The sequence below is a fragment of the Wyeomyia smithii genome, chromosome 3 (assembly GCF_029784165.1).
Source record: "Wyeomyia smithii strain HCP4-BCI-WySm-NY-G18 chromosome 3, ASM2978416v1, whole genome shotgun sequence".
NCBI lineage: Eukaryota > Metazoa > Arthropoda > Insecta > Diptera > Culicidae > Wyeomyia > Wyeomyia smithii.
In genome coordinates this window covers 136,412,361-136,439,502 of record NC_073696.1, presented here as the reverse complement: position 1 = coordinate 136,439,502, position 27,142 = coordinate 136,412,361, and the positions used below count along the sequence as shown (strand labels likewise).

At 35.9% G+C, this 27,142-nt stretch overlaps 1 protein-coding gene across 15 annotated transcripts in view; it reads left to right on the top strand.

Annotated features, from left to right (window-relative positions):
- LOC129732246 (neuroligin-4, X-linked) overlaps positions 1-27,142 on the top strand; it is a 492,846-nt gene that overhangs the window by 130,038 nt on the left and 335,666 nt on the right. For 12 of the 15 annotated variants that reach the window (XM_055692929.1, XM_055692928.1, XM_055692930.1 and 9 more), the window contains one exon: positions 19,616-20,973. In XM_055692929.1, the coding sequence (XP_055548904.1) occupies positions 19,781-20,973 (1,193 nt within the window). In that variant the 5' untranslated portion in view covers positions 19,616-19,780. Of the gene's footprint in view, positions 1-19,615; positions 20,974-27,142 lie in introns of those variants that run through there. The other 3 variants (XM_055692940.1, XM_055692937.1, XM_055692935.1) reach the window with 1 other exon arrangement.

Genomic DNA, 27,142 nt, shown 5'->3' with positions numbered 1-27,142 from the left:
CAAAATCTAGTTACATGACAACTCAGAGATGAAGAAAAGAGGAGAACTCGGATACGACAAGCTCTTCAAAATTCGTCCCTTCATCGATGCAGTGAGAGCCAATTTTCTAACCTAGAAAGTTCCTTACTCCATAAAAAATAAATCATCATGACTGGCTAAGTCAAGTTTTTTTTCGAAAACTACGTTGTTTTCATTATTTTCTCTAGTATTTGAATAAATACTTCAAAAATTATCAGAATTTTTTTTTCGTATTTTTAAAAAAGTCCCTGCTGTGCTCATAGGTGCTCTGGAGCACCATTTCAAAATTCGCTTTTTCCTTCAAAATACAATGTTTTACAGTGATTTCAACTACCCTGCAAAGTATTTTGCCTAAATTGGCCCGGAAAGTATTTTTAAATCATGAAAAACCTCGTGAGCGGGAGAGGGTTAATACAAACCAGGGGTGACTCGTGAACTTTGAACCTACTTTTCCAACTACAAAATTCTTAAAATCATAGTTTGGGGAAGTAATGTTGATTGTCTGCGAAAAAACGCAAGTCATTTTCTCTGTAGTATTTAAAAATAAAACTGAAAAATAATTAAAGATATAGGGTGTCGAACGTCTCCGGCAGTGGTTTTCTTCAGCCGGTTTTCTGCCGCAGTCTCATGCAAAAACCTGCCGAAGTAAACAACTGCCGAAGACGTTACCTACTCAAATTTGGATTTGAAATTTATTTTTTGCTTAGCGTCTCAGGTTGCATCTATGTATGGACGTGTCGCTGCTTAATCATGTTTTTGCATTTATGAGTACCTATGCTTTATTACGGTTCAGTTTTTTTTTGTAAAATTTGGACCTCTGCGACCATTGTTTTGATGTCTTGTGGTATATGTTCCACATACAACACTGGATAAATATAACAGTGTTTGAAAAACTTTAATGAATGAATCTAGTGATATGATTACGAAGAACATAATTTCCAAACTCATGTTAACATAAAAAAACATGCAGATTTTATTTAAATTTTCTTTCACATCGCAAAGCTTAGTTTCAAATTAGTGAATAACTTTAAAATTCTAAGAGAAACAATATTTGAAACTGTTGAGAAGAGTATATGAATGAAGAAAAAAAAAGAATTAAAAAAATGACGATCAGACCAGAATTTACTGTTTACGAATCCGAAGGAATCGAAGGTTAATACTTATTTATTCTGTTCGATGCTCTTTAAACAGTTCGTCCAAATTATTTATTATCATAATTATTTTATTAATTTTTTAGTTCCTGATGGAAAAACGAAAAATGTGGCATATGAACAAGTTTGTAATTGAAATAGAAATAAATATTTGAAATGAGTGGTTGTTCAAAAATATATAAAAATATAGGAAATTATAGAAAAAGCAGAAATTTCAACTCGAGCAAATCCGGGAACATTCAGCTAGTTACTAATGAAGCCCGCTGCGGGGGCTACTAATAAAAGCCCGCTGGGCGCTTCAAGGAACAGTAATTTTTAGGATGAAATATTGGCTAATTATTATATCCTGTAAACACTTTGTATCAACGAAAAATAAATTCTAAATCCAAATTTATATTTATTTATTATTTTTTTAGTTTTTCGTTAACCTGATTGTGATTACTGACTAGTTTGATTTTCATAATTTGTAGTTAAGCTGGTAGGTTCAAAACCCACGAGTTGCCTCTGTGAGTATGAGTGTGTGAAGAGATTAGCTGTTCTACTTAAAAAATAAACGTTTTGCTTTATTGGTATGAAGCATTTGACATATTATCGATACACATAAACACATTGTCGAATCCATGCGAACGAGCAAAAGGTAACTAAAATTGATAAATAGGTAAGGGTAAATCAATATTCAATATTGCTTCTGTCTAAATGTAGTTATATAATAATCGTCATGTGATTTTTAACGCCTACCTAAGTGGGTAGCATTCATTAGCCTTACAATGATTTATGAATATTGTGACATGTTTTTTTTAATTTAAAGAAAAATGCCAAAAAAACCGGTTTTTTCGCTTCCCCAATACCGGTACACTGAGGTCGCTTTTTACGCGGTTTTTTTACGCTGCTTTTTTACGCGGATTCCGGAGTTTACGCGTTTTTTTTCACGCGGATTCCGGAATTTACGCGTTTTTTTTGCCCGGATTTCGGTTCCCTTTCACTCGGAATGCAAAATTAACGATGTTTTTTTTACGCGGATTCCGGAATTTACGCGGTTTTTTTTACGCGGATTCCGGAATTCACGCAGTTTTTTACGCGGATTCCGGAATTAACGCGGTTTTTTTACGCGGTTTCTTTTTACGCGGCACATATCCCCCGCGTAAAAAGCGACTTTAGTGTATTTCGGTATTGAGAAAATATCGGTTTTAACGGTTTTTGTTTTACCGGTAAACCACCCTACGTCCAGTAATGACCCCGTTGGCTTCGTACAACTCCAGGACATAATTTGAATAGTGACTGCAAGCCAAAATCTAGTTACATGACAACTCAGAGATGAAGAAAAGAGGAGAACTCGGATACGACAAGCTCTTCAAAATTCGTCCCTTCATCGATGCAGTGAGAGCCAATTTTCTAACCTAGAAAGTTCCTTACTCCATAAAAAATAAATCATCATGACTGGCTAAGTCAAGTTTTTTTTTTCGAAAACTACGTTGTTTTCATTATTTTCTCTAGTATTTGAATAAATACTTCAAAAATTATCAGAATTTTTTTTTCGTATTTTTAAAAAAGTCCCTGCTGTGCTCATAGGTGCTCTGGAGCACCATTTCAAAATTCGCTTTTTCCTTCAAAATACAATGTTTTACAGTGATTTCAACTACCCTGCAAAGTATTTTGCCTAAATTGGCCCGGAAAGTATTTTTAAATCATGAAAAACCTCGTGAGCGGGAGAGGGTTAATACAAACCAGGGGTGACTCGTGAACTTTGAACCTACTTTTCCAACTACAAAATTCTTAAAATCATAGTTTGGGGAAGTAATGATGATTGTCTGCGAAAAAACGCAAGTCATTTTCTCTGTACTATTTAAAAATAAAACTGAAAAATAATTAAAGATATAGGGTGTCGAACGTCTCCGGCAGTGGTTTTCTTCAGCCGGTTTTCTGCCGCAGTCTCATGCAAAAACCTGCCGAAGTAAACAACTGCCGAAGACGTTACCTACTCAAATTTGGATTTGAAATTTATTTTTTGCTTAGCGTCTCAGGTTGCATCTATGTATGGACGTGTCGCTGCTTAATCATGTTTTTGCATTTATGAGTACCTATGCTTTATTACGGTTCAGTTTTTTTTTGTAAAATTTGGACCTCTGCGACCATTGTTTTGATGTCTTGTGGTATATGTTCCACATACAACACTGGATAAATATAACAGTGTTTGAAAAACTTTAATGAATGAATCTAGTGATATGATTACGAAGAACATAATTTCCAAACTCATGTTAACATAAAAAAACATGCAGATTTTATTTAAATTTTCTTTCACATCGCAAAGCTTAGTTTCAAATTAGTGAATAACTTTAAAATTCTAAGAGAAACAATATTTGAAACTGTTGAGAAGAGTATATGAATGAAGAAAAAAAAAGAATTAAAAAAATGACGATCAGACCAGAATTTACTGTTTACGAATCCGAAGGAATCGAAGGTTAATACTTATTTATTCTGTTCGATGCTCTTTAAACAGTTCGTCCAAATTATTTATTATCATAATTATTTTATTAATTTTTTAGTTCCTGATAGAAAAACGAAAAATGTGGCATATGAACAAGTTTGTAATTGAAATAGAAATAAATATTTGAAATGAGTGGTTGTTCAAAAATATATAAAAATATAGGAAATTATAGAAAAAGCAGAAATTTTAACTCGAGCAAATCCGGGAACATTCAGCTAGTTACTAATAAAGCCCGCTGCGGGGGCTACTAATAAAAGCCCGCTGGGCGCTTCAAGGAACAGTAATTTTTAGGATGAAATATTGGCTAATTATTATATCCTGTAAACACTTTGTATCAACGAAAAATAAATTCTAAATCCAAATTTATATTTATTTATTATTTTTTTAGTTTTTCGTTAACCTGTTTGTGATTACTGACTAGTTTGATTTTCATAATTTGTAGTTAAGCTGGTAGGTTCAAAACCCACGAGTTGCCTCTGTGAGTATGAGTGTGTGAAGAGATTAGCTGTTCTACTTAAAAAATAAACGTTTTGCTTTATTGGTATGAAGCATTTGACATATTATCGATACACATAAACACATTGTCGAATCCATGCAGAACGAGCAAAAGGTAACTAAAATTGATAAATAGGTAAGGGTAAATCAATATTCAATATTGCTTCTGTCTAAATGTAGTTATATAATAATCGTCATGTGATTTTTAACGCCTACCTAAGTGGGTAGCATTCATTAGCCTTACAATGATTTATGAATATTGTGACATGTTTTTTTTAATTTAAAGAAAAATGCCAAAAAAACCGGTTTTTTCGCTTCCCCAATACCGGTACACTGAGGTCGCTTTTTACGCGGTTTTTTTTACGCTGCTTTTTTACGCGGATTCCGGAGTTTACGCGTTTTTTTTCACGCGGATTCCGGAATTTACGCGTTTTTTTTTGCCCGGATTTCGGTTCCCTTTCACTCGGAATGCAAAATTAACGATGTTTTTTTTACGCGGATTCCGGAATTTACGCGGTTTTTTTTACGCGGATTCCGGAATTCACGCAGTTTTTTTACGCGGATTCCGGAATTAACGCGGTTTTTTTACGCGGTTTCTTTTTACGCGGCACATATCCCCCGCGTAAAAAGCGACTTTAGTGTATTTCGGTATTGAGAAAATATCGGTTTTAACGGTTTTTGTTTTACCGGTAAACCACCCTACGTCCAGTAATGACCCCGTTGGCTTCGTACAACTCCAGGACATAATTTGAATAGTGACACGAAGCTAGATCCGGTTTGAAGATTCAACAGAGGAAGCAGACGCCTCTGTAGACACTCCTTGAGGTAGATCGTTCCGTTTACAGTACCGTTAGTCACAAACGGCGCACTGTTTTAGTTAGATTAGAAATTTTCTACAGCGCTTTTGCTGTGATGCAATTTGATGTGATTTTTTTTTCTTTTTTTGTATTCTAATAGCACTACTTAATAAAACCACTTATGTTTTATATAGTACCAGACGTCATGTCCAATGATAATGACTATAATTATACTCAATCTACTTAAAATATTGTAATAAGATATATTCATGCACACCGCTAACTGAAAATTCAGCTATGCTAACCGCTAATCCTCTAACTGGCAAAATTAGCTCAATAATCGCTTAACGCTAAACCCATACTAGCGGAACTTTCGTTAATCGCTAACTTATTAATACCTAGAACGTTATATGATTATGGTCGATAAAAACAAACGAAAATAAATATTTTACTATGAGAGGTTCAAAATTAGCGATTAGCGAATTAGCGGAATTGTGCCCACCACTGCCTTCGTCACATAGTTGTCTACTGATCAATTTTTACTTGTTATATACAGAGGCATTCTGTAAGGTTAACTCTTCCAGCTGGAAATTTATCACAGAAAAAAACTATAGTGTATATATTTTTTTTAGAACCGTAATGCCATTTTTCTGATATAGAAATTTTTATCCAACAGTCACATTTTTAGATAGGTAGGCCCTTTTGAAACAGCAGTCGTGAGTCTACATGAAGAACTGATGTCATAGAATGACCTTTTTATCAAAAAGAAACAACTGTGCAAAGTTTCAACGATATCGGAAACGATCGATCAGCATCTCTACAACAAACGGTTTAAGACAGATAATCGATACAAAACGGTTCCGCCAGGTTTGACAACCTGTGCTATCCCATTTTTTACCGTTTTTATGAGCATTCAAATGATTTGGAAATATGCAAAAATTTAATCGACGATTTTTGATTTGAATGAAACTTTGCACATTTAGCTGAACTAAAAATTTTTCGCGGGTGGAATAATTTTTTGGACTCTAAAGTAAGGCTGGAGCAATAAAAATAGTTTTTTTGACGTTGACTAACGTCTATATCGAAGTTAGGCCCCTGAATTTGAAAATCTAGCAATTCAACCAGGGAAAACCAGAGAAAAGTGGTCAGGTTTTGAGCGCTTATTTTGCAGTCATCTATAATCAGGTTTTCGAGGTTTTGGCATCAATCGATCAGAAATTCTTTTACGGTTAAATTTATGTAACAAAAACAAACTATTGTTTGAGATACACTATTGAAAAATTGGTAATTAATATCGATTGTCTAAATCATACCGCGCAGCCAATCACTACCTCTCTTCCCAAGCACAGTCGACACTAACGGATACAATCGATCTGACTTTGTTGTTATTGTTGTTGTCACTTTCTGTTTCCGATGTTTATGCTACTGCTAGCGGAAAAAACCTTGCAAATATGCATCTTTTTGTTGGTGTTAATTTTACGACAGCGGCCAGCGCCCCATAATTCTGATTCCAAAACCGCACCAGTGACATGCGGACGCTAGGTGATAGCAGCTGAAAGGAGGAAATACAAAATAGTACCGGTCATCTCGTGCCGGTTTCACCCGTTATGCTGGTGGCTTTAGTAGTAAATGGCTACTGCAAAACACTTAAATGGCTGGAATTCTGGACGGACTAACCAGGAAACTATAATCGGCAACTGGCACCTTTTGGTGCCTTGAAATTTTGGTACAGAAGCGGCTAATTGAATTTTCTGTTTTACCAAATGCTGCTGCTAGCGGAAAAAAACCTTGCAAAAATGCATGTTTGTGTTGGTGTTAGTATTACGACAGCGGCCGGCGCAGCTTTCAAGAAACATTTGTCTCTACCATTCCATCATCTATGTAGCCCCTCCTTCTTTCTAATTATCTGACGAAGCCTTGGTATAAAACGTATCGTTCGAACATTTCACCCCATCAGTTTCATTATTAAACCGTACCGGATACATACGGACGCTCGGTGTTAGCAGCTGAAAGGAGGAAAAACAAAATAGTAACGGTCATCTCGTGCCGGTTTGACCCATGATGCTGGTGGCTACTGCAAAATACTAAAATGGCTGGAATTCTGGACGGAAACCAGTAAACAAGAAATCGGCAACTGGCACCTTTTGGTGCCTCGCAGTTTTATAATAGAAGCGGTTAGTTGAATTTTATGTTTTACAATTGCTGCTGCTAGCGGAAAAAAACCTTGCAAAAATGCATGTTTATGTTGATGTTAATTTCACGACAGCGCTAGGTGTTAGCAGCTGAAAGGAGAAAATACAAAATAGTACCGGTCATCTCGTGCCGGTTTCAGCCGTTATGCTGGTGGCTTTAGTAGTAAATGGCTACTGCAAAACTCTTAAATGGCTGGAATTCTGGACGGACTAACCAGGGAACTATAATCGGCAACTGGCACCTTTTGGTGCCTCGAAATTTCGGTACAGAAGCGGCTAATTGAATTTTCTGTTTTACCAAATGCTGCTGCTAGCGGAAAAAACCTTGCAAAAATGCATGTTTGTGTTGGTGTTAATATTACGACAGCGGCCGGCGCAGCTTTCAAGAAACATTTGTCTCTACCATTCCATCATCTATGTAGCCCCACCTTCTTTCTAATTATCTGACGAAGCCTTGGTATAAAACGTATCGTTCGAACATTTCACCCCATCAGTTTCATTATTAAACCGTACCGGATACATACGGACGCTCGGTTTTAGCAGCTAGCAGGAGGAAAAACAAAATAGTACCGGTCATCTCGTGCCGGTTTGACCCGTGATGCTGGTGGCTACTGCAAAATACTAAAATGGCTGGAATTCTGGACGGAAACCAGTAAACAAGAAATCGGCAACTGGCACCTTTTGGTGCCTCGCAGTTTTATAATAGAAGCGGTTAGTTGAATTTTATGTTTTACAATTGCTGCTGCTAGCGGAAAAAAACCTTGCAAAAATGCATGTTTATGTTGATGTTAATTTCACGACAGCGCTAGGTGTTAGCAGCTGAAAGGAGGAAAGACAAAATAGTACCGGTCATCTCGTGCCGGTTTCACCCGTTATGCTGGTGGCTTTAGTAGTAAATGGCTACTGCAAAACACTTAAATGGCTGGAATTCTGGACGGACTAACCAGGAAACTATAATCGGCAACTGGCACCTTTTGGTGCCTCGAAATTTTGGTACAGAAGCGGCTAATTGAATTTTCTGTTTTACCAAATGCTGCTGCTAGCGGAAAAAACCTTGCAAAAATGCATGTTTGTGTTGGTGTTAATATTACGACAGCGGCCGGCGCAGCTTTCAAGAAACATTTGTCTCTACCATTCCATCATCTATGTAGCCCCACCTTCTTTCTAATTATCTGACGAAGCCTTGGTATAAAACGTATCGTTCGAACATTTCACCCCATCAGTTTCATTATTAAACCGTACCGGATACATACGGACGCTCGGTGTTAGCAGCTAGCAGGAGGAAAAACAAAATAGTACCGGTCATCTCGTGCCGGTTTGACCCGTGATGCTGGTGGCTACTGCAAAATACTAAAATGGCTGAAATTCTGGACGGAAGCCAATAAACAAGAAATCGGCAACTGGCACCTTTTGGTGCCTCGCAGTTTTATAATAGAAGCGGTTAGTTGAATTTTATGTTTTACAATTGCTGCTGCTAGCGGAAAAAAACCTTGCAAAAATGCATGTTTATGTTGATGTTAATTTCACGACAGCGCTAGGTGTTAGCAGCTGAAAGGAGGAAAGACAAAATAGTACCGGTCATCTCGTGCCGGTTTCACCCGTTATGCTGGTGGCTTTAGTAGTAAATGGCTACTGCAAAACACTTAAATGGCTGGAATTCTGGACGGACTAACCAGTAAACGAGAATAATCGGCAACTGGTACCTTTTGGTGCCTCGAAATTTTGTTACAGAAGTTTTGTAGAAGAAGCGTTGCAATTCCCTCTACTATTAGCTTCAATGGAATATATATATATATATATATATATATATATATATATATATATATATATATATATATATATATATATATATATATATTTTTATAAGAATACGGTAGTCAACGTCATGCGGCACGATCGATATAACACAATAAACTCTATGCCAGAAATGAGATTGAATTAAACTATGCGTTTTTGATTTGGAAAAAATATGTTTCATTTATCCATGCTGAACTTTTTTCCAAAAAGTTTTGTTATAATTTAAAGTTTCTTTGGAAAAAAAAATAAGGAAAAAATCAACTCTTATTTTGTTAATTATTGTGCAGTGTGCAGGGGAGGGAAGGGGGGATGTCTCCGGGTGTCACCCTCTAGGGGGGGGGGGGGGGACACTCAAAATTCAATTTAATTTCTTAAAAGAGCGAGACACGAAGTATATGGACGTTTGGCATATGAATGTCAAGCATAATAGGGTATTATATGCTTGCTTTAGATTAAATTAAATTAAATTGTATATTTATTAGCAACATATATTCACATCAGAATATCAATTGCAAAGCATGTCGTACGTTTGATAATAAACAATAGGGTTGCTGATATTTTATCGATATTTAATATTATCGATATTTTCTCGTTGCAAAATCGATATTTTTGGTCTGTATTTCCGCACTTGATATTATCGATATTTCGATATTGCGACTCGATATTGCTGTCCGATATTCTCGGTTGCCATCAGGGGAGTGCTGCCGTCAAAATTTTGCCTACCAATCATAAATTCATCATGGCATCAAAATAAAATTTAAAATGCTTGCTCTGCCTATAATCGCATACCAGTCCCATATAGATTTTAATCGTTTTTGAGTTAAATATCAGATTGTTTATGTTTTATTTGAAAAAAGTCAGAAAAAAATGTGAGGTCAAATTGTCCCATCTTGAAAATAATCGCATATCAGTCCCACCAAATGTTTTTCCTGAGTATGGCCATATTTTTTTCTAAAATCCATATAATAAATATTTGGTGTTGTTTTTCAAGCTTTTTACTGTTAAAAAATCGTCAAATAATTAATAATTGCATGGTTATTTCTCATATATATTCCACACAAAAGATAATTTTAAGTAGACACTGAAACTGCAACTTTTTCTGAAAGTTCGGTTCCGAAAGGGTATTCGTCAATCAGAGGGAGCTTTGAGCACTGCTGCTATCTGCAAGGGGTTAATTTCCTGTGGATGATCTGCTCACTTCAAATGATAATTTAAGTTGAAATTGTCAGAACTCAGAAAATTTTAGTTGCTTAGCTAAAAACAGCTTGTACCTCTTTTCATCGCCGTCGTCTTCCGTCAAGTCACTGTTGTGATGAAATTTGAAACTTCCCTTTCTCCATACCACTTTTCCAATATGCTAAATGCACGGGCTAATGCGGAATAATTTTATTCAGCAAGTATTGCGAAACACTGAAGACATAAGAAAGGATATTATTCAGTAGCATATCCAAGACATCAACCTTATATTTTGCTGTTTCAACGACGACCTTAAAGTCGGGGTAAGTAATGGGTGGATGTTTCCGCCATTCTCCATGCAGAATATTTTGACGCTGTCTGCGGCCATAAACGTCTGCCCATATTTAAAATACTTGAGAAAAATATAGTGTAGTACACCGACTGGTTGAAAGTTGGACTGGTATGCGATTATTTTGCTACTCGATGGCCTAAATAATCGCATATTAGTCTCTTCCTTATTTTTCATTGTAATTTTCACGACAAAGGCATTTCTTCAATCAAAAAGTTATGATTGAGGTCTATTGCATTACATCATGACAAAAAAAATTAGAATAACCCATCCCAAACAGGAGAAATATCCAAAACAAGAAAAATATCTTCAAGCGCTGTTTTCTCAACTTGATGATTTTCCAGATGGGACTGATATGCGATTATAGGCAGTGCACACAATATGAGATGTTCATTGAAAGTGCACATTATACAGAAAACAAACGTTAAGCCTTGATTTCCCCATTGATAAACATATTTATTCGAAAATAGGTCAATAGCAATTAAAGGACGTTTACTCTATTTCAGCTATTTTAGGGCAAACCAACTAAAAAGTAGGTACCAGAATTGTTGGTACTAGAAACAATGATTGGTAGATGGAAAATGTAAGCAGTTTGACAGAAATATGGTTGCCATATTTCCATTTTTATTGACAGCATGTATAGAGCAAATTTCCAGAAATTTGGGTGTGGAACTTCTCGGGGCAATAACCACCACATTAAACCGATCAAATGCGATGCCTTGGTGTTGCATTGGACTGGCAGAATCGATGAATTTCAGTAAAGAATCGGTGTTACATAAGCGATAACAGGAATGTTCAGGTAGGATGATTCAGTAACTGGCTGGTGATTAGTCAATGGATCAGTGATGATTAGGAGACGTGGCTCACGAAACGGCGGTTCAATCTGATTGGAAAATGCACCTTGCGTAAAGCGATCAGCAATCGGTCTGCTGCCCTAACGGACGAGATGAAATATCAGATACTTCGCCGGAATATTCAATACTAAGGCATAAAACATGCTGAACGCCAACGCGAGCGATCGGTTGAGATTCTTGCCGTATGCTACTCACGGCTGCTCATTAACCTACGGCAAGAATCTCGCCCGATCGCTCACGTTGCGGTTCAGCTTGTTTCAGGCTTAACTAAAAGCCAAACAAAAAAAAAACAAAAATATATATATATATATATATATATATATATATATATATATATATATATATATATATATATATATATATATATATATATATATATATATATATATATATATATATATATATATATATATATATATATATATATATAGGAAAATATCGATAAAATCAACGCGCAGTATCGATGCAGTTTTTTATATCTATAAAGCAAATATTGATATCCTATTTTTAATATCGACAACCCTAATAAACAATCAGCATAAGTGGGGTAACCAATGGAGGAGGGGGAGGTTGGTTATAGTGCAACATCCTCTCCCAGAGCCTTTGAGTGTACGAGCGTAAATGGAACGTATGGGAAAAGTTTTACCTTCGATTTTCATTTAACGGTATCGCAAACCCTAAGTCAATCTTCTAGACCTTTGCTTGTGTTGTAATACATAAGTCCCCGCACATGCATCCCCCGGGAATCAAGTCAGTTGCTAGATTGATTTTAATAAACAACTTCTACTTAAACCAAACCTGCTGAAACCCCCGTTTGCGAGGCACCTGGATTTTTAAACTGTTCATTTCCCCCACAAGACCCGTTGAATTAAATAAGCTTTAATATATAGAGCAAACAATTAGACCTTACTTGTAATTGAACATTACTATGCAAACATCAAAACTTGCGTGCACAAATGTCGCTTACAAAGTGATCTCCAGCGAAGCTGGAGTGGATCATTGGAGGACTCTTTCCATGCCACGAATCAAATCTTTGACATGGTCGATATTCCAATATCTCAGTCACAGATCAGTCAACTTGTCGAGCATCCAGAACGTGAGTCTGATAGATAGAAGTGGCAGAGAGATAGAAGTGCCAGAAGTTGGAAACCTCCAGGTTTTAGCTTTTTACATAGAGTAGTCTGCTAGACACTGTAAGCAAGGTGCTTAAAAGGTTTATCCTCAACAGACTCAGTTCAACTTTCGGAAGAACAGATCCACGGTGGATGAAAACATCACCGGTAGCGTTCGCTATTGCACTTCGTCACGCTAGTTGGGACTTCATAGCATACGCGCTTCAGAGCCTCCATATGCCGATCATACGATTATGATATCCAACAATTAGTAATGTATACCAGGAAGCGGTAACTTTAAAGCAGTGTGACTTCGTCGATACTTAGGTATGTTGGACCAGCGCTACCAACAGCTATTGTAGTAAGCTCGAGAGTACCTATGGGCTCATATGCCGAAGGGTTGCGAGCACGTATCATACGACCCAATCTGCGTCTTGGCTTGTAAGCGTTAGTGTCATGCGACCCAAGCTCCGTCTTGTTCGATATGATGCCTAACAGCATCGCTAACAAAGAGGGTGTAGATTGTTTCGATCTAGATGGCACAAGAGGTATATGATGTATCATAAGACCATTATCGATGGTTAACTGGCATAAAGAATGATTCAATTTCACAACGGGTAGATGGACGCGTAGGTGCTACCTAGGTTGGTAGAGAGGCGCCACGGAGAAGTTAGTTTCCATCTGACAGGTATCCTGTCAGATTATGGTTGCCTCAAGCAGTATTTGTATAGGTTTTGCACGGCATGTGTCAGTGTCCAGAGTGTGTGAATATGGGAAGACCGCTAAGTTACATCTGGAGGGTAGTTGCAGAAGCCACCTAGAACTGGAGAGATATTTGCAGACCTACAGGGCAGAGAACGGGTTGACCTCCGACATTCTGGTGATAGCTAATTGCTCATCTTCTTGCAATTAGTTTTTTCCTGTAATGGCTCATCACTGCGACCATAAGGGTTAATCTATTATGATTTTACCCGAGTATTTGGTATAAGCCGCACTTCTATTATTAGTAATACCACTATAGAGAGTAAGTGATATGTTATTGGCATTCATAAGTCACGCGGACAGATTTTTGACGATTTGGACGATACCTTTACCGGTTGAAGCATTTTGAGTGTAGTACTTTGGAACTACCAAATACATTCAAAATACGTTAGAGCATTAGTATGTGTTATGACCAAGTATACGTTGAAGATTTTTTTTAAGTTTTAGATCTAATAAACGTATACCATTTTCTGTATATGACAGCTAGGAACGTTGAGTACAAAAAATCATACTGGGTACGCCTCCCCTTCCATCCCGCAGGGAGGAGAGCGTTTCGCGCAAATGCGTTCAAAACGCATTTTTTTTATGTATTTTTGCCTTTCTCCTAGAAAGGTATAGCAATCACTGGGAAACCTTCTCCTAGAAAGGTATAGCAATCACTGGGAAAACCAAAGGTTTAAAAGCGGTCCCAATGGCCGAATGTCATATACCATTCGACCTCTTGCGACGAACTGAGCATTTTCTGTATGTATGTATGTATGTATGTATGTATGTATGCGTGTGTGTGTGTGTGCAACTTTTTTTCTCACTCACTTTTCTCAGAGATGGCTGCAGAGTAGGGCGATTCCATACAAAGGTGTCGATAAATGCGACAAAAACTTGGTGTTTACATAATTTTGGGGCGCTGAACACGAATTTGGCATCCATTTTTTGTTTGGGTCGTCAATAAAGCATGAAATCCAATTTTTAATATTTTTTGGCACTGTTCTCCTCTTTTATAGAATTATATGATCTTTGACCACAAGTAGTGCCACCAGGCGTCCTCCCCATTGAAAAAAAAAACGCAATTTATGGACGACCCCTCGAACTAAACAAATTTTGCCTAAATATATATATTTTTTTTCAAATAAACTGAAACAACATAAGTGATTACAAACTAATTACATATTGAAAAAGTCATCATCAACATCATCATCTTACGCTGTGATCGCTTAAATTTTGTGTTGAATTGTTTCCAGAAAATTTGAAGTTCATTATACTTATCAGGAGGAAACATGTCTTTCGCTGCAATTTTCATTTCTTCTAGGGTTTTCGATGTTTCATACATATGTTATCTTCCTAATCCGTTTCTATCGTTGAAAGGAACATTCAAATACATGTAGAACACTACGACTTGACAACTTACTAGACATTGAATTAGGTGGTGCCGCTGAAGTTGAAGGCTCCATAATAAAATTCAACGAATTTATGAATTTGAAAACCAAGACACTGGAATGACACAACGTGCCAAATGAATACGAAAAGATGCGGAGGGCGACGACTGTTTTTTGTTTTTTTTTCTCAAAAAGCAAAATGTGTGCTTTACTTTTGTATGCAAACGAGTGCGAAGCAAAAGCAATCTTCAAACGGGCTATTGTTAGCCGGAGTTTGATGGTATGCATTTGCTGCTAGTATGTGACACTTCAATCAGTTCAGCGAATTTCATGATCATAAATTGAAAAGGGCTGAATGTTTCTAATATTGTTTTAAATTTGCAGAACGTGATAACGTTTGACATAATTGAAATTTCTTAAAGGTTTGTGTACTGTTTTCTTGTTTAACACTTATTTTATAACTTTTCATTGATAAATTTGGTGATTTTTGCCAAATTTATATTTTATCCTTACGGATTGAGTACGATATCATAAATTTTCATTGATGGAGTATCATGGTTATGGTTAAAATTTATCCTGGATGAAATTTCAACTTCAAAAATAAAAAATAAAAAAATCTGCTATCGCTTTTTTCACTGAAGTGACAACTTGCGCAGTTTTGCGCTACAGCGGACTGTATGCATTTGACAGCTTACGTTTTTACCTAAATTTTGAATGTAGTCACAACCGTGGCAAACTGCGGCAACTAAACTTTTAAGCTACTTTTCTACCAAAATTCACGTTTTTTTAATTTTTTTCTAGTGTTAGTCCTACTATAACCAAATTTTACAATATCTAATGAAAAGGGTTTGTTTTTCACAATATTTACAACAACTTTTCTTTTGTCGTCAAAAAAAATCCAAGCTATCATTGAAGTTACAGAGCGTTTCAAAAAAAAAAGACAAAAAACGTCAGTTCGCCAAGCTTTGAAAAGTCATAAAAAATTCAGATTTCATGATATTGCGCCCAAATTTTGGATTTAGACACTTGAATTTATAGCAACAAAGAAAAAATATTATAAAACAACTAACGAAAAAAATTTTTTTTGGCTGATGGCCAGCGATTCCTCACTGTGGGCTGGACCGATTTTCATAAAATTAATTGCAAATGAAAGGTCTAGTTGCGCCATAGGTTGCTATTGAGTTTCATTGTAATCGGATTTTTAGTTTAGAGGTTATGTATCAAAATGTAAAAATCACGAAACATCAATATCTCAGAAACCACATAACCGATTTCAATAAAACTGGTTCAAATGATCGGGCTGTCTCCAGAACCCTTAACTTTTAAATTTCGTTATGATTGAACATATGGTTCAAAAGTTATGTAAAGAAATGTTATCCTGAGGTTGTTTAAACTCACTCATTTTTCTCAGAGATGGCTGAACCGATTTTCACAAAATTAGTGTCAAATGAAAGGTCTAGTTGCCCTATAGGTTGCTATTGAATTTCATTGCAATCGGAGTGTAATTTTGTCGGTTGTTCATAAAAATGTGAAATCACATAATAAAAGTCAACATACTGACTTTCGCCTAACGATCACTGGCTAATTAAAAGGTAGAAAAGTGATCCAAATGGCCGAATCTCATATACTACTTGACTCAGATCGACGAATCGAGCATTTTCTGCATGTATGCATGTATAGGTGTATATGTTTGTGTGTGTGTGTGTGTGTGTGTGTGTGTGTGTACGTGTGTATGTGCACCTTTTATTCGCACTCACTTTTCTCAGAAATGGTCTGACCGATTCTTTCTACCTTGATGTCAAATGAAGGGTCCGTTTAGGTTGCTATTGAATTTCATTGTAATTAAGCTTTTAGTTTTGGCGCTGCGTCAGAATGTAAAAATCGCTCTTATATCTCAGAAGCTATGAACATAGTTGAATTCAAATTAATGGGCTTTGAAACCCTCAAACAATGAATTTCATAATGTTTAAACATGTGGATTGAAAGTTATAGAAAGAAACGTAACCCGCAGACTTATTAAAACTATAGCTACGATCAAAATTTGTGGCCTCAACATCATTTAAATTGAATATTGTACTATTTCAATGTTTGCGGCCTTGCTCGGGATTGAAGTTGAAATAAAAAGTCATTTCTATCATTTCACCTTTTGCCTTTCTCCTAGAAAGGTATAGCAATCACTGCAAAAAATAAAGGTATGAAAGTGCTCAAAAGGGCCGAATGCCGTTTAATTACAACATCAATTTTATTTTTTGCCTTTCTCCTAGGAAGGTATAGCAATCACTTGCAAAACCGAAGATATAAAAGTGTTCCAAAGGGCCGAATGGCATATATCACTCGACTCAGCTCGACGAGCTGAGCATTTTCTGTATGTGTGTGCAGATTTTTATTCTCACTCACTTTTCTAAGAGATGACTGGACCGATTTTCATGAAATTAATTGCAAATGAAAGGTCTTGTTGTATTATAAGACCCTATTAAATTTTATTGTAATCGGATTTTTAGTTTAGAGGTTATGTATCAAAATGTAAAAATCATGAAACTTCATTATCTCAAAAACTACACAACCGATTTGAACAAAATTGGTTTCAAATGAACGGGCTATCTAAAAAACTCTTAAATTTTGCATTTTATGGAGATTGAACTTGTGGTTCAAAAGTTATGAAAAGAAACGTGTTTTGAAGACTGTTTAATCTCACTCATGTTTCTCAGAGATGGCTGAACCGATTTACATAAAATCAGTGTCAAATGGAAGGTCTAGTTGCCCCATAAGACCCTATTGATTTGTTTTGCAATCGGACTATTACTTCGACAGTTATGTTTAAAAATGTGAAATCCAGCTATGAAAAGAAACATATTCCGAAGACTACTTGGACTCATTCACTTTTCAAAGAGATGGCTGACCCGATTTCCACAAAATTAGTGTCAATCAATAAGTCTAGCTGCCTCATAACACCCTATTGAATTTTATTGTAATCGGACTGTAACTTCGTCTGTAATGTATCGAAAAGTGAAAATCACGAACCATCATTATCTCAGAAACTACACAACCGATTTGATCAATATTATTATCAGATGAGCGGACTAGTTAAGCGTTAACTGATGAATTATGATTGAACACGTGGTTTCAAAGTTTAGCTGCCCTATACGTCTCCATTTCATTAGATTATAATCGAACTTAAGCAACCGTGATGTATGAAATTGTTAATAAAACAACGAAAATCTATCATCTCAAAGATTACATGACTTATTTGAACATAACTAGAGTCATACGAACGAGTCATCTCTCAAACTTACAGATAACAAACTTCATAACAATTTGATATGTGGCTCAAAAGTTATGGAAAGAAAAGAAATTCAAAGGCTATTTGAAACCCGGGTGTTATTCGATCATTTTCGGCTGTTTCCCAGGAACCGGAAGTCGCCAATCTAGAATCTAAAATGGGGTCTGTGGTCGATTTCAGCTGCTGTGTATTATTCTAGTTCCGGAGATACTCATGTTAGGCGGAAATCGGCCATTTTTGGCTGTTTTTCAGAAACCAGAAATTGCATTCCTACAATTCATTATGGTGTCTGAAGTCAATTTTTAGCTTCTCGCAACATTCTGGCTCCGGAGATACTCATATTGGGTGGTATTTAGTCATTTTAGGCTGTTTTTTAGAAACCGGATGTTGCCATCTTGCAATCCAAAATGTTGCCTGAGGTCGCTTATGGAACATATTTGTTACCACTAAAAACTTTCAACTACCAAATATGGTTCCATTTAGTTGATTAGTTCGCGAGATGTGCAGAAATTTTTGCAAAAACATGTGCTTCCAGAAGAGGGAAGGGCGTCGAACCATTATGGACATATCTGTTACCTCTAAGAACATTCTCATACCAAATTTGGTTATATTTTCTTGTTTGGTTCTTGAGCTGTGCGAAATTTGTGTTTCATTTGTATGGGACCTCTCCCTCATAGAAAAGGACCCCTCCCTTTTCTCCAACCATCATGCACATATTTGTTACCTCTAAAAATATTCACCTGCCAAATTTGGTTCCATTCATTTGGTTAGTTCTCAGAATGTGCAGAAATCTGTGTTTTATTTGTATGGCACCCCACCCTTCCAAAAGAAGGAGGGGTGTTAAAACATTATGGACAAATTCTTACCACTCAAAACATTTACCTGCCAAATTTGGTTCCATTTAGTTGATTAGTTTTCGAGAAGTGCAGAAATTTGTGTTTCATTTGTATGGGACCCATCTTTTCCAGAAGAAGGAGGGGTCTCAAACTATCATAGGAACTTTATTGGAATCAAAAGCCCCAACATACAAATTTTCACATCGATCGGTTCGGTAGTTTTCGAGCCTATATGAATCAGACAGCCAGACAGACAGACCGGACTGCATTTTTATATGTATAGATTACAACATCAATTTTTTAGAAACTTAAGAGTGAATATATATTTATTGGATTGAAGCGCTCACGTAAATCTATTTTTACAAATAATAAGTTTGAATGAGAAAGGCTGGGTCTGACCGCTAGGTGGATTATTTTGGGTTTTTGAATTTAATTACAACATCAATATTTTAGAACCCAAAGAGTGAATATACCCCTTTATTGGATTTAGGCATTCATGTAAATCTATTTTTACAAATAATAAGTTTCAATGAGAAAAGCTGAGTCTGACCGCTAGGTGGATTAATTTAGGTTCTCAAAGGTAAAATAATAATAAAAACTAAATATTGCAATATTCTAGTAGCAAACAGATGACATTGGTTTTTGTACCAATCATCAATGTTCTGCAAACATTTCTTTTTCACGTTCGGCCCAAGACCTACTGTAGTGTAAAACGAGCAGTAAAAATTCGCGCGAACATGGGTTGTATGGAGAAATTGTGTTTATAGCTAATAATACGCTCTCGCGAGAGCCCGTAAAATAGTTGTAGTGAACGAGTTCTGTAACACTGGATATCTTAGCGATTTGTAGAAATATAAAATAATATCTATGCTAAAATAATGAATGTGAGTCCGAATTCGAAGCTTCATATAAAACTAAATCGTTTATTCTTTCTTCAGTTTTAATTTCAGGCAGTAAATCATGACAAATATACACTGAGCTACGAATCGATCTCAGCGTGTGTGAGAAACCGACAAATAATTTCCTTTTCGGAATACGACTCTGCATATAGCTGGTTTCTCCGGCAGAAACGAATCGAAAAATATGAGAAAATTCTTGATAATATGCAGAAAATACCATCGTTTTACCACATCGGTCAAGATGAAATTACCTGCAGATTTTATATTATAAGACCGAGCCACCACTCTGAACTGAAACCTTATCTCTATGTAATAAGCTGTCAAAGAAAGAATGCTGCAACATTAGCTAATATGATATGCTACGTTTTTCTAAGCTTTGTTATCATGAATAGGATTATAAGAGTGAATCTTACCTGTTGTATTCATGTTACAAACAACGTTAACCGTAATCTTCAGTATCTTAAACAACCGCATATCTTTTGTAATAAATTGGCGTATGTTGGACGCCTTTTTCAACAGCAAATTACAATTGATTGGAAAGACCCTTTATACTGTTGGTTGAAGCTCATCTACTTTAATTTCATTGCAAAACAAGGTCTGTATAACCGTATTGCATCACGTAACTTCAACAAAATTTCTAGAATAACAGCGGTTTTTCAAACTGAAGTCGAAAGAAATAGCAAGCCATCTAGTTGTTTAGATCCATTCGATCAAACAACATCGAAACACAACAGTGTGCAGTTTGAAAATCGATTTTCTACCGATTATTGTATCAAATACTGTAAATCATTTATTTATGAACAGCACAAATACACTATTGATGGAATTGATTACATGTATAAGATATTAAAAAACGCTATTTACAACCAATCAACTAGTAATAATAGAAGCGGCATTTATGTAAAAAGATACACGGAAAATGAAATTCACCAACAAACCAAACTTGAAACTGTTTGTATAGGAGAATGTTCCGGCAATTTGTGTTGTCCGCTCATTGGCAAAACAAAATTCGGAATTATTGTGGAAAGAAAAAATCAAATCGAATCTATCATTACCAATTATGCGTCACATCATCAAATAACCAGCACACAGTTACATCATCAGCGCAAATTCTGCTGCTGCATTTTGAATTCAAGAAGAACCGAAGAAATCAAAACATCAGGAAAATCAGCTACTTCTACAAAAATATTGAAGATCTTACAGATCAACCTACAGTTGTTACTTCTGTTGTGGTTGTGCGTACCGAACGTTTCGTCGTCTTACCAGAATGTAAGGTATAGCACCAATATTATCAAAACGAAATATGGACCAATACGAGGAATCCTGAAGCATTCAAATCCAATCGTAGAAACGTTCTTAGGAGTTCCGTACGCTTCACCTCCCGTGGGCAATTTAAGGTAAGTATTGTACATTATTAATGTTAAATTTGAATGCTCATTGCCAAAAATGAATCAATATTTAATATAGAAATGTTTATGCTCTCTTACTATGATTAGAGCTCTGAATTCATTGACACTATGGTAAACTTGAACTACTCGTCGATAGTTTCTAGTTAGAATGAAAGTTTCTAACGCACGTTACGAGCTCCGATGCTGGTCTTACAAGTCAGGAGCCGTATTTTTTGTTTGTTTGTATTGTCCATCGGACGGCTAAGGCGGCATCCATAAATTACGTAACACTAATGGGGGGAGGGGGGATATCCTTGAGCGTTACGATTTGTTACACAGGGGAGGGGGGGAGGTGAGTTAAACATTACGTAACGAAAAATCTCTGAAGAGATTCTCCAAAAACGAGCATTTTTATCAAGGAAATCCTTCTACAGCGTTACGTAATTTTTATGGGGGGGTAGGTGTTGGCGTTACGTTTCGTTACATATGGGGGGGTGGGGGTCCAAAAATCGGGTTTTTTGCGTTACGTAATTTATGGATGTCGCCTAAGACCAATGTTGAACTATCTCGCCAGCCAGTTACCGTATGTTCGAATCCTGGTTGGAAGAGACTGTTAATGATGATGATGATGATGATGGTCCCTCCTCATACCCCTACATCGGTTAGAGCTGGTCGATTTATCCAAGATATGAGCTGTTGCGGAACAGAGTGGTCTATGTGCCATCGAGCAAATTTTCCAGGAGAAGCGAACATTCTCTGAATAAAATTCTGTTCAACGGATTCTTTCAAACGAAATGTTCTAATATAAAGGTTATGAAGCGGTTTAACATGGGAATACATAAAATTAACAGTTTCTTTGCGAAATAAGTGATTTTATCTCACCAATGTACATAGACCACTCTGACTTCATATATATCCCGAATCGTTTCGGAACAGAGTGGTCTATTACACAAAACTGGTAACTCGTACAAAATGGCTAGTGTAACATGTTATATGATACATATAGCATGTCACATGTAAGATGTCACGTGTAACATTACATGTAACACAACATATTACATATTACATAATATTTCACATGTTACATTTTTCGTGTTGCATTACGTGTAACATGTTACATATCCCGTGTGACATATACAAAACAAGTGTTACTGTATGTGATAGTAGTATGCTACTTGTTACGTGTTACATGATAGTATTACACCGATTCATGTACATAGACCACTCTGTTACGAAGCAGAATGGCCATTCTGTTTCTGATGAAATTTTTACACGGTATAAATCAGTTTATAGTTGGATTTTTCGAAATTTTCTCAATTTCTCAACTTCAGCTTCTTGAGTAGATGCAGTTTATGCAAAAAACTCATTTTTGAAAAAATGGTCTTTGGACCACTCTGTTCCGCAACGGCTCATATTATATAGAGTCAATGTAACCAGTTGGCAAAAAACAACGGACTGGTTATTCATACAGGCATAGTAACTCTCAAAAGAATACCAAAAATTTAAAAAAAACAATTGAAAAAAAAACGATTTTTCAATAACATTGATCCAAGGCTTTCGGGCGTTTCCAACCCGAAAATTTTCTGGGCTTGGTTAGGAATTGAACCTAACATTTAGGAGTGTTAACTATTCGAAATTGGTACTAGATAACGATCCAGGACTACGAGAGAGATCATACGATACTAAAGTTCTCGATAACGAGCTCTACAGTCCACAGGCAAACCCAAGCCTTTTCATTTTGTTCTCTCAACCCTTTGTACTAAATCGTAAAAACACATAAATATAGAAAATGAAAATAACAGCATATACAGTGCCTCCACAGTTATGGGTCAGCTACAATTATGGGTCACTTTTACGCAAATACGTCTATTCTCACGAAACAGAATAATTTTCATTAGCAGTGGTATTTTTTGTAACTTACTTGTAACCTCATTTATACGATTAAAATGATTTAAAGTTGAAAATGTCACTTAAATCTATAATTCTGCTCGGTGCAATAAGTGAAGTGACCCATAATTGTAGTAATGTTACATTGTGCGGTGCACAATTGTGGGTCAGTCCATATTTTGGCAGTTTTTACTACTTTTATATGATAATGCATCAAGACTGAATAAAATAACTTGTTATCAAGCTTTTACAACAATAAAATAACTTGCGTTATGTATTTTGACGATTTTATAGACTAAATTATTTTGAATGCTAAAAATGACCCATAATTGTGTCTTTTGCTATGTGAGTGATATTTTTCTTCCCAACCGATTTACACGCATCAACTGCAGTGAAACTAATTGTTGATCGAAAGTACGCATCAGAACACAGAGATACATAGTAAAACATTCGTAGTTGATAATTTTTCCGATTTTATATCCATTTTTGAACATGCAGACAACACGTTGACTGACCCATAATTGTAGAGGGACTGTATACTATTACAAATCAAAAAGCAACTTATCAACCTAATATGCTTTTTGTTCAAACCTGATGTATTCAATATCCAGATTGTCTACGTCAGTCTACGCGCGCGAGGTTCAAACATGTGTAGCCGACTCTTTTTCTAACTATGCTACATATTAAATATTATATAACTACACTGGATTCTCTTGTTACGCGATTGATGCGTGCGCGCAAAAAAAGAATCACCTAAAAAAATCGCGTAACTTTAAACAAATAATTCCCATGTCACATATCGCGTAATTTCAAGAAAATCGCGTAAAAAAATCGCGTAATTTCGAGAAAATCAGAGTACAGTGTATATTCAAACAAAAATCCATCGTCATCAGTAAACATAATAACTTAATGTACCCAATAAATTAAAAAAATATTTAAATTTTACAATCTTCGTCATTAATTCACCAAAAATTCTATATAATCTTTCTACAAAACAGACTTTATATGTGAAATACAAAGCCTTCTGGACTCCGCCATTGTTGCTGAACGTTTAACCTGTCTTGGCATCGAATTGAAAAAGTTAATTCCTTTGTACAACAGAGAGTTCTGTGATCTTCCGATTGAAAAATGTGGTGTTCTAGCATCAATCGCGTTTCTAGTGTTGTACCTATGAAAAGCACTTCCTTTATCAATTCGATCACACAAATAGCATATTATTTTAAATTTTATATAGAAACACCATTGTCAAAAATAAACTTTTTGCTTCACAGAAAGCCATTGCAATGCATCCAGCATAAAACTCGAGGAAGTGTATCTATTGCATCTTAATATTAATCGCATTGTTTTATTTTGTAAGCGCTGCAGTCTCAATATTTGTGTATTGTTTGCGAAAATAGTATGGATTAACAAAAATCTATATGCGGTGAAATGATTGTCTTATAAAGAATAATTTTACTACTAACAGTCAATTTATTTTTCAAACGGCACAAGATACCGTATTTTTTCGCCATTTTCTTGATGTTGACTATGTGAGACTGAAAAGTTAACTTGTCATCAATAATAACTCCAAGATACTTTATTTCATTTACACGATCAATCGTCTCACAATCAATTACTATTATTACGTCTAGTCTGGAGTTGGCAGAGAAAATAATCAAGTACTGTGTTTTACTAATATTTGATTTAAGCTGTTTAAATTTTAACCAATTCGCCTGATAATGTAGGGGTACTAGGGGTAAGCCCGGCCCCCTAAGGAAAATAATTATTTAGTAGGACTTGATGGCAAATATTGTTATATTTCCTTCACAGAATCATTGCCCAGATTGTTTCAAGAAGATATAAAGACTGTCAGTACTTTCAAACTGTTATTTTACAAGGAATAGTGAAGTTTTGAACCTAAGATAAAAACAACGTTTAGCAACCAGTGCGGGTGAAACCGGCACCCCTTGGGGGTAACACCGGCACCTAAGTTTGTTCATGAATTTACTCGAATTAACTGAACCAATTTGGGATTCGGAAACCACCAATGAGAGATCTTACATTTTTGTATGTTACTGTTGAATTTGGTTGTTGACGGTTAGCTGGTTCTGGGGAGATTGGCGGAACAAGTACCGGTGAACGATATGTATAAACAATGAAAGAATTTCATACTCGGCAAGCCTATCACGTGGCACTTTTAATCATATTAATAACTAGTTTCATCGAAGCCAGGATCACCTTGACCACACCGGAGCATATTCCGAATACCACCGGGAAAGCGGTTAGTTTTGTGACTTGATTCATTACATTTGACACCTCTAATAACCCTTGGAATCCTTCATAAATCACAGAAGAGCTTAAGTGCATAGTTCTAAGTCGATTTATCAATTTATTCAGCAGCGAATTACCGGTAATAGTCGAAAAATATGTGTCAGTAACATCCAACTAACCTCAGACTATGTCGGGCTTACCCCACTCACTGGGTGACGGTGTTACCCCGACAGCACACATTTTTTTAAAAAGAGTATTTCTACTAATTTATCGCTTAAATTCACGTCAGATCGTATTCCTGTGATTGCTAACAATACAGGCAATAAATTGTAGAGCAACGAAAAATTATTTTAGTCTTTTCAAATGAATAAAAGCTTAAGTTCCATTTACGAAAATTTACATCCGTTTACGCATCAGTTGCAGTAGCGTGTGTTCTGTTATTTTGACGTTTGACGTTTCACAGTGGCTTCGTTGTGTCTTAAAATATCTAGAATATTAAAAATCATCACTTAACATATTCCAAAACACAGTTAATTAGCGTTTTCTAGTAAAATCCAAGGGGTGACGGTCTTACCCCCAGTACCCCTAAATCTTGATTCAAAAGTGCAACAAATCTAGTTTTTTGAGTTCTAGCACACAAATAGTTTTCAAACCATTTGTATGCTGTCCCTACGATACCAAAGCGTTCCAATGTTTGTAACTACAGTCATCCCAGTATTATGGGTCAACCAGTATTAGGGGCCAGTCTGCCCGTTTTATTGCTTTTTAACGTATGTCAATAACTTTAAATAGTCAAATTAAAGTTTAATGGACGTGAACAACATTTCTATATATGCTTTTTGTGCGAAACCTCTGCACTAATAAGCCAAACTCTTAAGTTTGCGAATAAATGTTGGTAGTCTCCCGACAGCTGATAATTTGTTGTTGTTTTCACCACAGTCGCAAAAAGTCGATTGTGGAAAATAAGGCAAGAATTCGTGAAAACCATCGTTTTGTTCAACAAAATGAATGAAACTGTAAATAATGTGTATTTATTTATCGAATTATGAAATATCCGTTCTGAATTTCGTATTTATACTATTTTTATACGCTGATAAAAATTGGCCCATAATACTGGTCATGAAATTCGGTTTTCCCAGTGTTATGGGCCACCCAGTAATATCGGCTAGGCTTTATTTTGTATTGGTTTTTAACGCATGTTAATGACTTTTGATGGTTAAATTAAAGTTTGGTGAAGATGAACAACATTTCTCTGCATCACTCTGCATGTTCTCTGCACTAATGATCATAACTCTTGAATATATTAATGTATCGGCATTTTAGGTAGTATAGAAACTGGCAGTAATGCTCGTTCGTCCTAAATTTTCATGATCATGTTTTGAAGTCAATATTAACCATGTAAAAAAGTGATTTCTTATCTTTGATTACTGTTCACAATTTGAAAATTTAGGCTTCTTTTTGTCTTAATAAGCGCTCGCAGATCGTTTATCCCGCATTTCCACAGTTTTCATCTGCGCTTATGCTTTAATGCAGCCGACTGAATTTCCAACCTCGAAATGACAAATGACTGTATCGGAAATCGAACTCTAGCCTTCCAGCTTGGACCGCTGTGCTTTTTCCGACGGAGTTATAAGGCCCCTATTGTTTAAACATATGAATATTCAAAGCATGAGAAAAACAAAAACTTTGATAAAAGCCTAAGCAAAATATTACAATAATGTATTATTGAAATTGATTCAATCTCTATATGATATTCTAACCTTCCTCTCGATGTTAACTTCACCGTCGTAATTACTCTTTAAAATAATGTCTTTGTCTTTGAAACGAAAAATATTCGTCTGGCTCTTAATACTGGGAGCATTGGCCCATAATACTGGGAGAGTCAAAAAGTGGCCCATAATAGTGGTAATTGTGAGAGCATGTCATTTTGTGAATTTTTGAATGAACAAGTTTTGTAAGAACGGAAATGTATTTTCAACATCAAAATTCAATGTATTTACCACAAGTTAGTAAAAAACGTAGGTGTAATCTTATTTTTTTC